The following is a 16,451-nucleotide window of genomic DNA, read 5'->3' as shown; positions in this document are numbered from 1 at the left end:
TGGACTCTAAAAAGCTTCCATGGATTTTCAAACACTAAGATAAAGTACATAGAAAGGATCATAATAATTTATTTTCAAATGGCATGGTTTGTTAGTAAATTTTCAAGATTTATAAAGAATCTTTTGTTGGCTTATCTTTATTATTTCCTAACATGTTATCTGAGATACAATTTCTTTTGTTATATTTAAAGTAACATTTTTTTTTAAAGTACTTTTTTTTTTTTAAGATTTATTTATTTATTTATACAAGCACTGGGTACAGTCAGAAGCGCGAGAGGGTGAGAGAATTCACCAGAGCCAGAGCGGGGAACAGAACAGGCAGACTGACAAAGTACACTGCTGAGGGGAGCAGCGGGTGTGGCAGGAGAGGTCTGCGCGCCACGCGGGACCCTCCTCCAGTGGCCGGGGAGTAGCCGGGAATCGAACCGGCGCTGCAGAGGCTGCGGGCAGCTTCGCAACCCAGCGCTCAACCGCTGCGCCACCAGGGAGGCCCATCTTTGATAGCTGAAATGGTGTCACTCAGAGGAAAACTGAAGACTGCCTATGCTACAAGTTGGTCCCAGGATGAGGAGTTTCATAACAGGCATTCTTCTCAGCAGATGTCTTGCACAGCATTTCTTAATGCATTCTACCTTTTGTGACAGCTGTAACAGATTTTTTCTGTCTTCATGAGATTTTTTTTTTTTTGGTCACTGTCAGTCAATTGGATGCAATGGGTTCTCTCTTCAAATAATATTCATAAGCAAATCTTCACTGTCATTTAAAAAAACAGGTGAACAGATCACTTTTAAAATCAATGAAATTTTAAAAACTTTGGAAACTTTGGGGTGTGTGTGTGTGTGTGTATTTAACAGAGAAAGGGCCATCATTGCCATAATAGTTTAATACCAACATCTAGGTTCAAGATTAGGCGACCTGGATATAAGATGTTTATGCAGATGCTTTTAGTGTGCTTAGACTCTTTTATATAAGCTCAATGACAAATTAATAATTGGCTAGTTATATGAAATTTCATAGTTTGGAATATCTTTAATTCATATATGGAGTGATGCCGTTTTTCCATTCTTTTTGTCCAGACTATAAATCTTTATATGGTGAAATGCTAGTAATTTAAAGAACTATGCAGTATTTACATGCTAGGAATCTCAAGCCATACATTATTTCTATTTATTTAATCATCAGAGAAAATATCTGAGGTTAGTAAAATTATTACTCCTAGTTTACTGTCAAGTAAATTGAGGCTATGAGAGATTGAATGACTTAATAAAGTTATAAAATAGAAAGGTAGAAGCAGTGTATTAGTCCTTGAAATTCATGTTTCCAAATATTTGGAATTGCTTCTAAAATATTCAAACCTCTCAAATTCAGTACAATTTTTACATATTAATTTTATATTTTTACATAATAAGATAAAAATTCTTTTAAATTTAAATCACTAATATTAATAGGAAATATTTGACATAGGACATTATATTTCAAGTAGTTAACATAATGTTTGATTTTTTATATATTGAAAAATGGCAAATACAATAAGTCTAGTTAACTCCCAAAAGGTTTGTGACTTTTGAAAGTATAGTTTTTAGAATATATCTTGTGGGTTCCAAAAGAAGCCATATTCACACTGGTAATTTAACTCCTGTAGTTTTATAAATAATAAATTAAAATATATGACGGAAGGTTTATATTCACTTTCATTAATCATTCATTTTAATCTAAAGAATTTAAGAGGGGCCTCCCATGGTGGTACAGGCAGTTGAGCGCCACGCTGTGAAACTGTCCACAGTCTCTACAGTGCTGGTTCGATACCGGCTGGCGAGGGTCCCACATGGTGCAACAGACTTCTCCTGTCTCTCCCGCTGCTCCTGAATAAATCTTTAAAAAATAAAATAAAGAATTTAAGAGTCTGTACATAAATTTATAAATAAGTTAAAAGCCACAGTAAATTTTGTTTATCATATTCCTCAAAACTTTAATTTTTGAGAGGCATAACTTGAGAATTACTCATTAAATACACTATAATTATTTCTTTACTTACAGTGAATTAAAGTTTAATCTTTATGTTAATGATTTATAAATCAGTGCTTTCACTTTTGCTGTTTTAATTGAATGCTAGCTATAGTTTTACCTTAATATTTTAAGTATTTCTGTATTGCTTCTCAATGAGGGAATATTGACTGATACCTCTTTACATGTATGAAACTGCCCCACCCCCACGACCACAACATACATCGTTCTATAAGTCTATTGGTCACTCCCTTCACTGCTCCTATCCTTCTCTTCCATTTCTTTTCTTTTCTTTTTTTTTAAAGATTTATTTATATTTATTTTTACAAGCACTGGGTACAGTCAGAAGCGCGGGAAGGTGAGAGAATTCACCAGAGACAGAGCAGAGAGCAGAACAGGCAGACTGATGGAATACACTGCTGAGGGGAGCAGCAGGCGGCAGGAGAGGTCTGTGTGCCATGTGGGACCCTCCTCCGGTGGCCGGGGAGCACCTGGGGATTGAACTGGTGCTGCAGAGGCTGTGGGCAGCTTCGCAACCTAGCGCTCAACTGTTGCACCACCGGGAAGGCCCTTCTCTTTCATTTCTCATAGCCTCAATTTTACGGACAGACTTTTAGGATTTGTTTTGGTTTGCTCTTGCCAGTTCCTTTTTTATTTTCCTATGTCCCTATGTAAGTGACACCATTTAAAATTTGTCTTTCTCCTTGTCTTATTTCACTTATGAGAAACCCTCCTGTTTCATCATGTTGCCAAAATGTCAAGCTTTCATTTATTTTTATAACTAATTTTAGGCCATTCATCTCTGCTTGGGCATATATGTGGTTTCCAAAACTAGACTATTTTAAATCATTATGCAATGAACATAGGAGTGCATATATCCCTTCAATTTAATAGTGTTTGCATGGTCCAACTACTATTGAAAGCTGTATGGAGGTTCCTCAGACTACCAAAAATGGACCTACCATATGACCCAGCAATTCCATTCCTAGGGATCTACCCAAAGGACACAAAACTACTAATTCAAAAGGATTCCTACACTCCTATGTTTATTGCAGCACTATTTATAAGAGGTAAGACTTGGAATCAACTCAAATGCCCAAAATTAGATGGCGGGCTCATGTGGTATATATACACCATGGAGCACTATTGCACAATCAAAAAAGATAAACTAATGCCATTTGCAGCAATATGGATGGAGGTAAAAGAGATTATGCTCAGTGAAATAAGCCAGAAGGAAAAAGAAAAGTATCAGATGGTTTCACTTATAGGAGGAATATAGGGGAACCGTATAAGGAATCAAGGAAAGAAATAAAAACCCAACAAAACAAAACAATAATAAACAGGCAACTGTAAATCAGAGACATTCTACAAGGGAGAAGAAGGAAAGGAATCAAAACGAGCAGTGGGCGCGACGAGATGTCTGCCTCACCATGTGGGACTCTCACCTGCCGGCCAGGATCAAACTTGGGACAGCTTCACAGAGCAGCACTCAACCACCTGCACCACCAGGGGAGGCCCTAGATGTCTTCTTGGAGAAGGGTCTATTTAGCTCTTCTGTTCATTTTTTATTTGGTCTTTTGTTTTCCTGTTGTTGATGTGTGTATGTTTTTTAGTGATCTTGGATATTAGCCTCTAATCAGATGTATGATGTGCATATCCACAGGGTGTCTTTTAGTTTTAATTATAGTTTCTTTCACAGTGCAGAAGCTGTTTAGTTGATGTAGTTTCATTTCCTTATTTTTGCTTTTAGTTTCATTTGCTATTGGAGTTGAGTGTTCCAAAATATTTTGAAATCGCTGTTTTGTCTTTTTTTTTTTGGTCTATGATTTCTTCATGTTTTATGGTTTCAGGTCTTACATCCAAACCTTTAATCCATTTTTGAGTTAACATTTGTGTATGGTGTGAGAGAGTGGTCTAGTTTTATTCTTCTTCATTTAACTCTTCAATTTTCCCAACACCAATTGTTGGAGACTTTGTTTTCTTATACTCTTTGCCTATTTGTTGTAGATTTACTGTCCGTGTGAGTGTGAGTTAATGTCTGGGCTCTCAATTCTATTCCATTGCTTTGCTTGTCTATTTTAATTCCATATTATGCTGTTTCTATTGCTATATATTTTGTAGTATAGTTAATATCTAGGGATGTGATATCTCCATTCATTTTCTTTGTAGTCAGAATTCTTTTCACTATTGGGTTCTTTGTAGTGACACATAAATTTTAGAAACATTTCTTCCATTACTTTGAATAATGCTATTAAAACTTTGATAGTGATTTTATTGAATATATATATATTGATTTGTGTGAGATGGCTAATTTAAATTTTTTTAATTTTCCAAATCAATGAGTATGATATATCTTTTTATTTCTTTGTGTCTTTTTATTTTTTAAAGATTTATTTATTTATGCATACAAGAAGTGGGGTACAGTCCAGAGGTGTGGGAAGTGAGAGGATTCACCAGAGACAGAGCAGGGAACAGAACAGGCAGATAGACTGAAGTACACTGCTGAGGGGAGCAGTTGGGTGAGTCAGGAGAGGTCTGCTGTGCCATGTGGGTAGCTCCCTGGCTGGCTGGGAATCAAACTTGTGCTGCAGACACTGCGGACAGCTTCTTAGCCCTGTGCTTAACCCCTTGTGCCACCAGGGAGACCCTGTGTCTTTTTATTAAACAATGTGTTATAGTAGTTACTATACAGGTCTTTTACTTCCTTTGTTTAGTGTATTCCTATGTACTTAATTAATTTTTATGTGATACTAAATTGTATTGTATTGTATTTTTTTATTTATTGCTCTTTTAGGTTTTTCTTTGCCCATAGAATAGCAACAGGTTTTTGTAAATGGAGTCTGTAGTTTTACTGCTTTATTGTTTAATAGATTTTTTAAGGTTCTAATATTTTATGATTTTCTATGTATATTTGCAAATGTGATAGTTTTCTTGTTTTCCAGTTTGGATTATCTTTTTTTTTTTTTTTAAAGATTTATTTATTTATTTATACAAGCACTGGGCACAGTCAGAAGCACGGGAGGGTAAGAGAATTCATCAGAGCCAGAGCGGGAAGCAGAACAGGCAGACTGACGAAGTACACTACTGAGGGGAGCAGTGGCATGGCAGGAGAGGTCTGCGTGCCATGTGGGACCCTCACTGGCAGCCAGGGATCTAACTGGCACTGCAGAGGCTGCGGGCAGCTTTGCAGCCCAGCGCTCAACCACTGTGCCACTGAGGAGGCCCTATCTTTTTTTTTTCAAGATTTGTTTATTCATGCATACAAGAACCGTGGTACAAGCTAGAGGTGCAGTGGGTGAGAGGATTAACCAAAGACAGAGTGGGGAACACAACAGACAGATTGACTGACATATACTGCTGAGGGAAACAGTAGGCAAAGACAGAGAGGTCTGCTGTGCTATTTGGGTAGTTCCCTGGGTGGCCAGGGATTGAACTTGTGCTGCAATGGCTGCAGATAGCTTCACAGTGCTGTGCTTAACCCTTGTGCCACTGGGGAAGCCCAAGGTTTTGTTTCTGATCTATACAATCACTCTCTGCCTTTTGATTGGTAAGTTAAGTTAATTTACATTTAGAGTGACTATTGATATACGAAGGATTTGCACCTAGCATTTTGTCTCTAGTTTTCTGGGTCTTCATATTTCCTTGTTTACTTTTTTTTTTTTAATTTTATTTATTTATACAAGAACTGGGGTACAGGCCAGATGCACAGGAGGGTGAGAGGATTCACCAGAGACAGAGTGGGGAACAGAACAGGCAGACTGACGAAATACACTGCTGAGGAGAGCAGCGGGAAAGACAGGAGAGGTCTGCCACACCATGTGGGACCCTTGCCGTCTGGCCGGTATCAAACCGGCACTGCAGAGGCTGCGGACAGCTTCACAGGGCAGCGCTCAACCACCTGTGCCACCAGGGGAGGCCCTCCTTGTTTACTTTTTTATAGTTTTTTCTTTTAAATTTTGATAGTAAAATTCCTTTCAATATTTCTTAAGTGTACTTCTGTTGTTGCAAACACTTCAAAGTCTATTTGTCTTTGAAGGCCTTTAGTTCTTTACATATCTGGAGAGTCTCACAAGATACAGTATTTTGACTTGAAGTTTTTATCTTTAAGTATTTTGACTATGTCAGTCCATTCTCTCTTGATTTGTATTGTTTCATAGGTAAGTATGATGGATGTCTTTATAAGTTTACCTGTTTTCTTCCCCTAAACAACTTAAATATTCTTTCTCTGTCTTGAACTCTTGCTAGTTTCACAGTTATGTATCTTGGTGTAGGCCTCATAACCTTTTGATAACTCCAGTAACTTGTTTATTTAGTTTTGTTCCCAATTTGACAAGTTTTCTTCTATTATTTCTTTGAATAACTAATTATTCCCTTCTCTTGTTGCTTACTGGAATACCCATTATCTTTTTTTTTTGACTTTCTTATTGAAATCAGAAGACTCTTAAAGCATTACAAATTTCCCCCCTCATTTTCTCCTTCTTCTTCCACTTGGGTTTTGTGCTTTACTCCCTTTGTGGTCACTGATTCAATTCTACATTTGATCTGTTCTGCTTTACTAGCATTATTGAGATTATTTAATCTCCTCTGTTGATCTTTTACATCCTACATCGCTATTTTCCTTTTTCTCATCACTTTGACATTCTGATTTTTTTAATTATAATTTTTATTTGTATTGATGAATCATCGTTTCATATCTTTGCTAGTGTTCTGACAGTTTAGGACTTCCCCCCTCAGATGTAGTCACCATAGCACTCCCACCACCAAAACATCCATAGTGTTCTCTCCTCATCCCTGCTCCCATTTCCTCTTCCCCCTGCTCCTCACTATATGAAAGCCACAGATATTTGTTATTTTCTTATTTGAAACTTTTATTTCTATTTTCTGTATATTAACTTTTTTTCTCAAGTCATTATATTTGTTTTTCTGAATTTTTCTGTTTATTTGTTTAGCTTTTCAGAATTTTAATGTATCACTTATATATGCTTATCTGCATTTTCTACCATCTCTTTATTATGACAATTTAAACTCCCTATCTGATAGGAAGCCAAACTCTCCCATGTTTTTATAGTTAGATTCTGGACAATTGTTCTCCTCTTAGATTACCCCAGGACTAGCAGTCCTGGAGTGTTGGGTTGGGTTACTCCAGCTCCAGTACACAGTTCCCAACAGTTAAATGTACATTTTTCCATACTATTCAACTCTCCCTTCCTGGAGCCATTGACAAAGTGGCAGTGTTGTAGTTTTTAAAGCATCTTCTCTAACACAGATGACAGTCTCCAGTCTTTTTATCACCCTCATCATATTTAATGAAGCATAAATCTCCTCTTTTTGCTATAATCTATGCTGTTTTATGATATCCAAGTAGTATTCTTGTTTCACCCTAAGTCACAGCACTCTTTAGGTGTAGTTTTGCTCTATTTAACTTTCAGATGACCATCCCAGGAGTGAATTGAGGAAACTCTTCTGACACCATCTTTGTCCAGTCTATACAAGACATAATTTTACTAAAACCCAAAGACACTGAAAATTAGATTCTTCATCCCAACATGTCATGTTTTCCAAGTAATATTTCTTTTCTCATCAAACTGGCCTTCTATATAATCCCATTTCTGTAAGTGATTTCATTATTATTTCAATTTTCTGAGCTTTAAAAATATACTTCTTCCCCTTTCCTTCTTTTCTCTCATCTATAAATAAAAAGACTTAACTGTCTCCATATTGTTTTAGGTTTATCCTTTACTGCAATCTCCTATTGCTCATTACCATAGAATTAGATTATCCTCATAAACTCCTGTATTTTTCCCAATTTATTGCTTGAATATTTATACCATTTCATTGAACAGAAAAAATGAACATTTAATCATTTATTTGCTCAAACATATGTCATTTAATCATATCCCATTTCTTTTTAGTTACTTTAATTTATCATTTCTAGTATGAACTTTCTACCTTAGTTCAATTTGAGAATCTCACTATCATCCTTTCCCTTCTCTCTTCTTATAGCTACATTTTGGGAGTACTATTCCTCATCCAAATGTCCTAATTTACTTAGAACTTGTTTCTCAGGTTATTATATTTGTTTTTCTGAATTTTTCTGTTTATTTGTTTAGCTTTTCAGAATTCTAATGTATCACTTATATATGCTTATCTGCTTATCTGTTTTTTTCTGTGTTCTGACAAAATCCTTATCCCCAAATAAGATGTTAGTCACCATGGGTTTGCAATGAATATTTTACAGTTACAGTAGTCATATTAAGTTTACTATAACATAAATCTAGTCACATAGGGAAACTCTAACTTTAGTTCCCCACTCTATCATGGTTTTGCATATTTATATTGTGTGTTTCCATGAATAAATCTCTGTGGTTATATTTATTCATACTGCTTTTATCTTTAAATTTATATACTAGTCTAAAGAATCATTTGCATGTCACTATTATGCTATCTTGTTTATCTCTATATTTATTTTTAACATAACAACATAATATAGAGAGACATCATATGCATTCATAGAAAGAGTGAAGCGCTCTTAAGTTTGGAAGCTGCACATATGACTTTCCAATCCCATTTAAAAACATGTACATACTTTCTCTTCTGTCCTCTCTTTCTATTTTCTTCTTTTCTATAACAAAATAGAAGGTAGTAATTAGAATGAAGTATTTTCTGATGGAAAAGCTCTGCTGCATAGGGTAATATTAGACCCAGCTTCATCTGGCTTTATTGTTCATCACTATATGATGCTAGGATGCTGCCCATTCTAGTTATGTTCTTTTATTCTAAATAAGAGCTACATAGTTTGATTATAATGAGACTAGAATAAAAGCATATATTAGGTACTCCAAAGTATTCTACAATTATTATTATGGATTATTAAAAATAGTTTGATTAGGAAATATTGAGAATTGTGACTTTTCAGATGGTGCTTCTCTCTTCATTCAAGAAGGACATTGTTGAGTTGTACTGTCTCATATAATATGACCAGAATTTTGGGGAAAATACAACATTGAATTTCTTTGGATTTAAAATCCTCCCATCTTCCTTTGTGAATCCTCTGTTCCTTTTGTTTTTATTTCCCTCACATATAGAAAATACCCTCATGTTGCTCCTTGGTTAACTTAAGTTCATATCACATTGATACTTGTATTATTACATTCTTAAAATTTGTTCCATTACTATACAGACTAGAATTTGTCTTTCCTAAATAGTATTTTATGGCAAAATATCTGAGCTTGGTAAGAAAAAATTAAAAGAACAAGGAAAAAGAAACTTCTTCCTTATTTGTGTAAGTGTAATGCATATTTTAAAAGTTGAATTTTTAATTGCTATTTTGTATGTAATTTTTAAGAATACTCTTAGACTTTTTATTATCTTTTCTGGATATATTACTTTTTTCTCTATATATCAATTGATTTATGTCTCTGTTATTAAAAAATCTTCCAGTCTGTAATTATGTCAATATTTTGGTCTGATTTCTACATCATTATAAAGTTGTCTTTTTGGTCTAATGCCATGTTTCACAGTTTGTTCATTGCTATAATAACTGGTGATTTTTTTCTTATTACTCTGATTTATTACAAATAATTCATTATGGTGGCCTGAATGTTCATATTGCCTTGAGCAAATTCCTTTTATTTGAATTCCAAGAATTTTTATTTTCAGTGCATAGTTAAAATTTTCCTGTTTCAATTTTAAATTTATAAAGTATTATATTACTTATGCACAGTTCATCTTTTCATATAGCTAGAAATTTTAAAATTATTTGTGGATTTTTTTTAATTAAAATAGTAAGAGCAGTGAAAGGTAAAAAAAAATTCCAAATCTTAGATTTTCAGACTTAGAGTTTTATTAAAATCAGGTTTCTTCTTTTTCACAAAGCCATACATTGGTTGTACAGATGGTTGTATGAAAAATGTCAAATTAAATATTTTCCTAACATGCATTTCTTTTTAAACAGGTGATCAAGTGATATGGACTGGATACTATGGCTTAGTATATAACATGACAAAAATGTTATGGGAACTTAAGGGAGATGAAGAACAGGATGGACTTAGAAATAAAATATGGCAAACATTTCAAAAAACAAAGAATAATGATAAAGATGGGGTAATCCAAAGTGCAATAAATATAGCTCAGGTAAGATTAAAAAACTAAACAATACATACTTAAGTTAAGGATGCATGTTTTACCTTTCCCTCAAAGGAAAAAAGGAATGTCTATATACATTATCAGTGACATAGTTGAGAACTCAATTTTTAAATATTAAAATTGGCCAATTTTTAGTTAAAGATAAGAGGGTTGGCACTCTTTTGAATAAACAGTTTCAAGAATGGAGTTGATAAACTGTTTTTTTCCCATGTACAATTTTTTTTTTAATTGAGATAGCATTGGTTTACAACTCTGTATGTGATTCAGAGGCATAGGAAAATGTCAGCATGTCATTTCTTTCAGGCATTTGTCATGATAAATTCTAAACTATGTTTCCAAGAAAAAAGGAATGGAGATGTTTGTCGGAATATTAATTGTTCTGTTTGGGCTTGTGCTTTTGAAAGATATATTTAAGTATGCTGACAATGTTTTCAGGTTTCTCAGGTGACTCTGGGTCTTTTCCTAATTATACAGATTTCTCATTAGTAGCAAATTGACTTTTCTCTAGTATCTTAATTTGGATAATAAATTTTTTAGTTATTTAAATTTTTCTTAAATTTTCATTCTTAAATCTGGACTCATTAATACTAGGTATTTTTGATTAATGTAGAAAATGTATTTTATGATTTCTTGGCTTTGCTCGTTTTATTATAATCACTATATAAATTGCTTGGAATTCAAAGAAAATCAGTATGGAGTTAGCTATCTAGTCCTCATAAAATACAAATATGATTTTTCAGTGATGTTTTATCCATATAATATCCTATTATGTCTCAAAACATCTATCATACATTTCTTTCTTTCTTATTTTTAGTCATATTGACCTGCTTGTTATCATAAAATTGACTTTCTTTTCTGTCGTTAAAAGTTTCTGTTCTTCCTAGCTTTCATATAGGCAAGTATTCTAACCTTCCTCATGGCCTATCTTCCAAAAATAATTACAGGTATGAATTAATGTTGACCAAAAAAATAACAAATAATAAATTCACATTGCCTAGTCAATGGTCAAAACATATGGGATCATTATTGGCAATGGAGTATATATTTTCTAGATTCTTAGTAAAATTAAAAAAATCTAACTTTTGCTTTATTTTGGATATGAAGAGAACTTGTGTTCTCTTTACAATTTTTTATTGAAATAAACCTTGCAATTATAAAATATTGTATAGGTTTCAGACTGTGTCATCATATTTTTTAAAGATTTATTGATTTATGCATATAAGAGCTGGGGTGCCAGCCAGAGGCACAGGGGCATGAGAAGATTCACCAGAGATGGAGTGGGGAGCAGAACAGGCAGATCTACTGAAATACACTGCTGAGGGGGGGGCAGTGGGCAAGACAGGAGAAGTCTGCTGCGCCCATTGTGTTACCTCCTTGGTGGGGGATAGAACTATGCTGTAGTAGCTGCGTATAGCTTCATAGTGCTGTGCCTTAACCCCTTGTGCCTCCAGGGAGGCCTCTCAGAGTGTATCACTATAAATCAGCATCTGTTTATAATGCATTCTGCTCACCATTAAAAGTCCAATTCCATCATTTACCATACAACCTTATTTATGCACCCCCCTCTGCCTTCCCTTCTGGTAATTACTGATTTGCTTTAATTAATTCCAGCCTTTTTGATCATAAGTCTGATTTGGAGTAATGATCGTTATGAGGGACTATTAAAAAACAGTTTATCATTTTGTCTAAATTTCAACTTTTTTTTTTTTCATGAAAAAAGACAAACAGGGATCTGTCTGCTTGAACTACATTACTTTGGACTTCATGAACTTACTTTTATGGAATAGTGCTTTAGTTTTGTCCTTGGCTTTTGGATTGAGAAGACAAAAGGAAAACAAAGAAAATTTTTGTATCTATTGTGGTGATGACCAATATATCACCCAATATCTCCTTTGTAGGGATTTAGGAAATAAATTCTTCTTAGTTTTATGTACTCTCTGAACCTTATTGATTTTGTATAAGTTGCTCACTGAAGCTTAAAAAAATGAGCATTGATTTTTTAGTGCAATTTCTTCCTTATAGTGATAGTGAACAAGGCATATTCATTTCACTTGGTCTTTTTCTCTTTCTTTGTGTTTGCATGATTCTTTCAGTTCTTTATACTGTCATACTGTGAGATTTTGTATCTATTTTTATATTGCGTTTCACATCTCAAATAGATCATATTGAACTTAATAAATATGCCAACTCAAATTTGCCATTTCTATAATTAGAATTCTATTTACATGACTGTTTTCAGGGCCAATCATTTGGTATAAGATAGTCTTCTTTCTCTAAAATTTTAATAAATATCTATGCATAATTACATTTGAAATTCATAAGTCAGTTAATCAGGCATAGCAAATATTTTTTAGATGGTAGTTCAAACAAATTCCTTACTGCTCAAGCAGTCAGCCTTGAGAATAAAAGAATAAAGAAAAGTATAACTACTGAATGTGCTAATTAGTTTTCAATGCGTAGTGAAGAGACTTCTAAAAAATGCTCTCATTCATTTTAATAGTAAATGTGTGGGAAAGGCAATTTTTCCTCAGAGAAAAATTTAGATTAGAGATTTCTAAAAGCATTTATATTAATTTAAGCATAGCATATATTTAACATAATAAATAAGTTTAATTTGCATTAGATTGAGTAACTGAAAGATACAGTTCATTTGACTGGTTTTATGTAAAGGTCTATCTAGGGATATAAGACTTTTGGATTATTAAAATAAAATATATGATTTATAGATATAAATGCTAAAGTATTTAGCTGGTGACTTTGAATTATTACCTAATTTGAGTTTCCTTACTGAATATCAAGATACTAAATATTAAGATACTAAGACCTATTTATATCTGATATTAAGATATATCTATATTATATATATAATCACTATATATATAGGGGGAGATAGAGAGAGAGAGAGAGAGAGAGAGAGAGATAGTGCTTACTAAGTCTATTTTGCCACACTAGATTCTGTGGTAGAGGTAAGAAATGCAAGGAAGTTAAAAAAGTGACTTTTATACAATGTATTTTACTTTCTTTTTCCAGCAGACATATTTCCTAGGAATTGATAAGGAACAATGCAAATGAAATATATGTAGCTAGCTCCCTCAAAGTTCATGGTATACAATGGGAGTTCAGATAAATGTTTGGTCTTTAATTTTTTCATTTATTAATGAAGAATAAGTAATTGTCACTTTAATATTTTTGCTGTCAACTTAAATGATGATTTTAAATGATTCAAGTGGGAAGAGTAAATAGAGCACCTTTTAGATAAGGAAATGTCATGAAAAAGCAGAAATAATAACTATGTGTGAGAAAGCCATTTGTTGACTTACCTAGTTCGGAAAAACGTTTGGCTTGAACAGTGGGAATTAAATTAGAAAAGTGTGTTTTGGTTCTCAAGATAAGTTCTTAAAAATGTAGAGATAGTTTCACAAAAATAGACATGCTAAATACAAAATTAGTTTGGGTAGAAAATTTTTTTTTTTCCCTTCTAAGTTGTATCATCTAACTTGCAGGTGTTCACCTTTGAGAATCAACCTGTGTACATACTCCACTGCTAAAAGTCCGTCTATACTTTAGTGTATCATTGTCTCCTTTGTCTGTATTTATCCACCTCCTTCCCATTTCCTTTCTTGTGGCTGCTATTTGGTTTTATAGTACAAAGGCTTCTTTCTGTTTTATTTATTTCACCTGTTTGTTTATTCTACGTACATAAAAGAGAAATCTGGTGTTTGTCTTTCTCAGTAAGCAAAATTTCCTCTAGGTCCAGTGAGAGAATTCACCAGAGTCAGAGCAGGGAACAGAACAGGCAGACTGATGAAATACACTGCTGAGGGGGACAGTGTGTGGGGCAGGAGAGGTCTGTCGTGCTATGTGGGACCCTCGCCTGTGGCTGGGGATCGAACCGGCTCTGCAGAGGCTGTGGGCAGCTTCCCAGCCCAGCATTCAACCGCTGCACCACCAGGGGAGGCCCTATACACTATATTTTCTTTAACCACTTGGCAATTAAAGAAACAACTCAGATTGCCTCCAGAACTTGACTATTGTAAATATGCTACAATAAACCTTAAGGTGACAGTATCACTTTGGATTGGTATTTTTGTGTTTTTTTGGTAAATGCCAAAAATTGAAATAACTGAATCATGTGGTAATTCTATTTTTAATTTTTAAGAATTTCATATTGCCTTCCATAATGCCTACAGCGTTTTACATCCTTCTAACAGTGTTAAGGGATTCCTTCTCTCCACACCCTCTCCAACACTTGTTTATTTTTGTCTTTCAGACAATCGTCATTCAGTCATTTTTCCAGACATGAAATGATATCTTATTGTTGTTTTGAGTTGTGTTTCTCTAAAATAAGAGATGCTGTATATATTTTCATGTGCCCACTGACCATCCATATGTCTTCTTTGGTCTATATTCATATCTTCTGCCCATTTTAATCAGTTTTTTTAAAAAATAAGTTTTAGGAGTTCTTTGTGTATTTTGGATAGTAAGCCCTGTAGTACATAAAATGTACAAATATATATATTTTTTATTCCATAGACTGTCCTTTCATTTTGATGCAAGTTTCTTCCTGTGTACAGAAGCTTTTTAATTTGATGTGGACCCATTTTTCTTTTTGTTTACCTTGCCTTTGGAGTTGAGTCCCCAAACTTATTTCTAGGGCTGATGTCAAGAATCATACCACCTTTGCTTTCTTCTATGTATTTTATACTTTTGTGTCTCATATCTAAGTCTCGCTCCGTTTCAAATTAATACATAATGCATGTGGCTATCCAGATTTCCCAGTGCCATTTATTGAAGACTTCATACTTCATTTCGATCTCTTGACTTCCTTGTCATAAATTGTGCATATGGTTGTATTTTCATTTCTGGGCTCTCAATTCTTTTCCACTGAACCTATGTATCTATTTTTTACTACAAAACCAAGCTTTTTTTTTTTAAAAGATTTATTTATTTATGCATACAAGAACTGGGTTACAGGCCAGAGGTGCAGAGGGTGAGAGGATTCACCAGAGACAGAGTGGGGAACAGAACAGGAAGACTGAAAGACACTGCTGAGGGGAGCGGCAAGTAAGTCACAGAAGATCTGTTGCACCATGTGTGTTGCTCCTTGGCTGGCCAGGGATCGAACACATGCTGCAGTGGCTGCTGATAGTTTCGTAGGTTGTGTCTTAACCCCTTGCACCAACAGGGAGGCCCCCAAACCAAACTTTTTTTTTTTTAAATGATTTATTTATTTTTATACAAGAACCTGGTACAGGCCAGATGCGCAGGAGGGTGAGAGGATTCACCAGAGACAGAGTGGGGAACAGAACAGGCAGACTGACAAAATGCACTGCTGAGGGGCGCAGAGGACGAGACAGGAGAGTTCTGCTGCACCAAGTGGGATTCTCACAGGCCGGCTGGGATCAAACCCGAGCTGCAGAGGATGTGGACAGCTTCACAGAGTGGCACTCAACTTCCTGCACCACCAGGGAGGCCCCAAAACCAAACTGTTTTAATTACTATCAGTTTCTAGTGCTGTTGATACTTCCATTTCTATTCTTTCTTCTCAGTAGTATATTTATTATGCTGGTCTTTTGTTAATCCAAGTAAATCTCATGATTCTTTGTTCTATTTCTGTGAAGAATTCCACAGGGATTTGATAGACATTGCATTGAATCTGTGTATAGCGTTAGATAATACAGCCATTTCAATAATTCTAATTCTTCCAATCCATCAGGACATGGTATCTTTCCATTTCTTTGTGCTATGTCTTTTTTTTTTTAACTATGTCTCATTTTTTGGTATATACTTTTTCACTTCTTTAGTTAAGCCTATCCCGAAATATTTATTTTTTTAGAGATTTATTTATTTATGCATACAAGAGCTGGGGTGCAGTCCAGAGATGCGGGGGGGGGGTGAGAGGATTCATCAGAGACAGAGCAGGGAAAAGAACAGGCAGATTGACCGAAGTACACTGCTGAGGGGAGCAGCGGACAAAACAGGAGAGGTCTGCTGCACCATGTGGGTAACTCTCTGGCAGGGATCAAACTGGTGCTGCAAATGCTGTGGATTGCTTCATAGTGGGTTGCTTAACCCCTTGACCCACCAGGGAGGCCCCTATTTAATAATTTTTGAAGTGTTTGTAAATGGGTTTGTTTATCTGATTTCTATTTCCACTAATTCATTATTTTGTATATAGAAAAGCAAAAAAAAAAAAATTTGCATATGAGTTTTGTAGCCTGCTACTTTATTGTATTTTTTTTTTTTTATTTCGAATACCTTTTTACTGGAGTGTGAGGGATTTTCTTTCATTTGCAAATAGT

At 34.6% G+C, this 16,451-nt stretch overlaps 1 protein-coding gene across 1 annotated transcript in view; it reads left to right on the top strand.

The window, feature by feature from the left end:
• TMEM232 (transmembrane protein 232) overlaps positions 1–16,451 on the top strand; it is a gene marked incomplete at both ends in the record, with an annotated part of 238,249 nt that overhangs the window by 87,106 nt on the left and 134,692 nt on the right. The window contains one exon of the mRNA XM_084232951.1: positions 9,959–10,137. Coding sequence (XP_084089077.1) covers positions 9,959–10,137 — 179 coding nt within the window. The remainder of the gene's footprint in view (positions 1–9,958; positions 10,138–16,451) is intronic.

The sequence above is a fragment of the Talpa europaea genome (genome assembly GCF_964194135.1).
Source record: "Talpa europaea genome assembly, chromosome: 5".
NCBI lineage: Eukaryota > Metazoa > Chordata > Mammalia > Eulipotyphla > Talpidae > Talpa > Talpa europaea.
The sequence above is the reverse complement of the archived record's forward strand: the minus strand, read 5'-3'. Positions and strand labels throughout refer to the sequence as shown.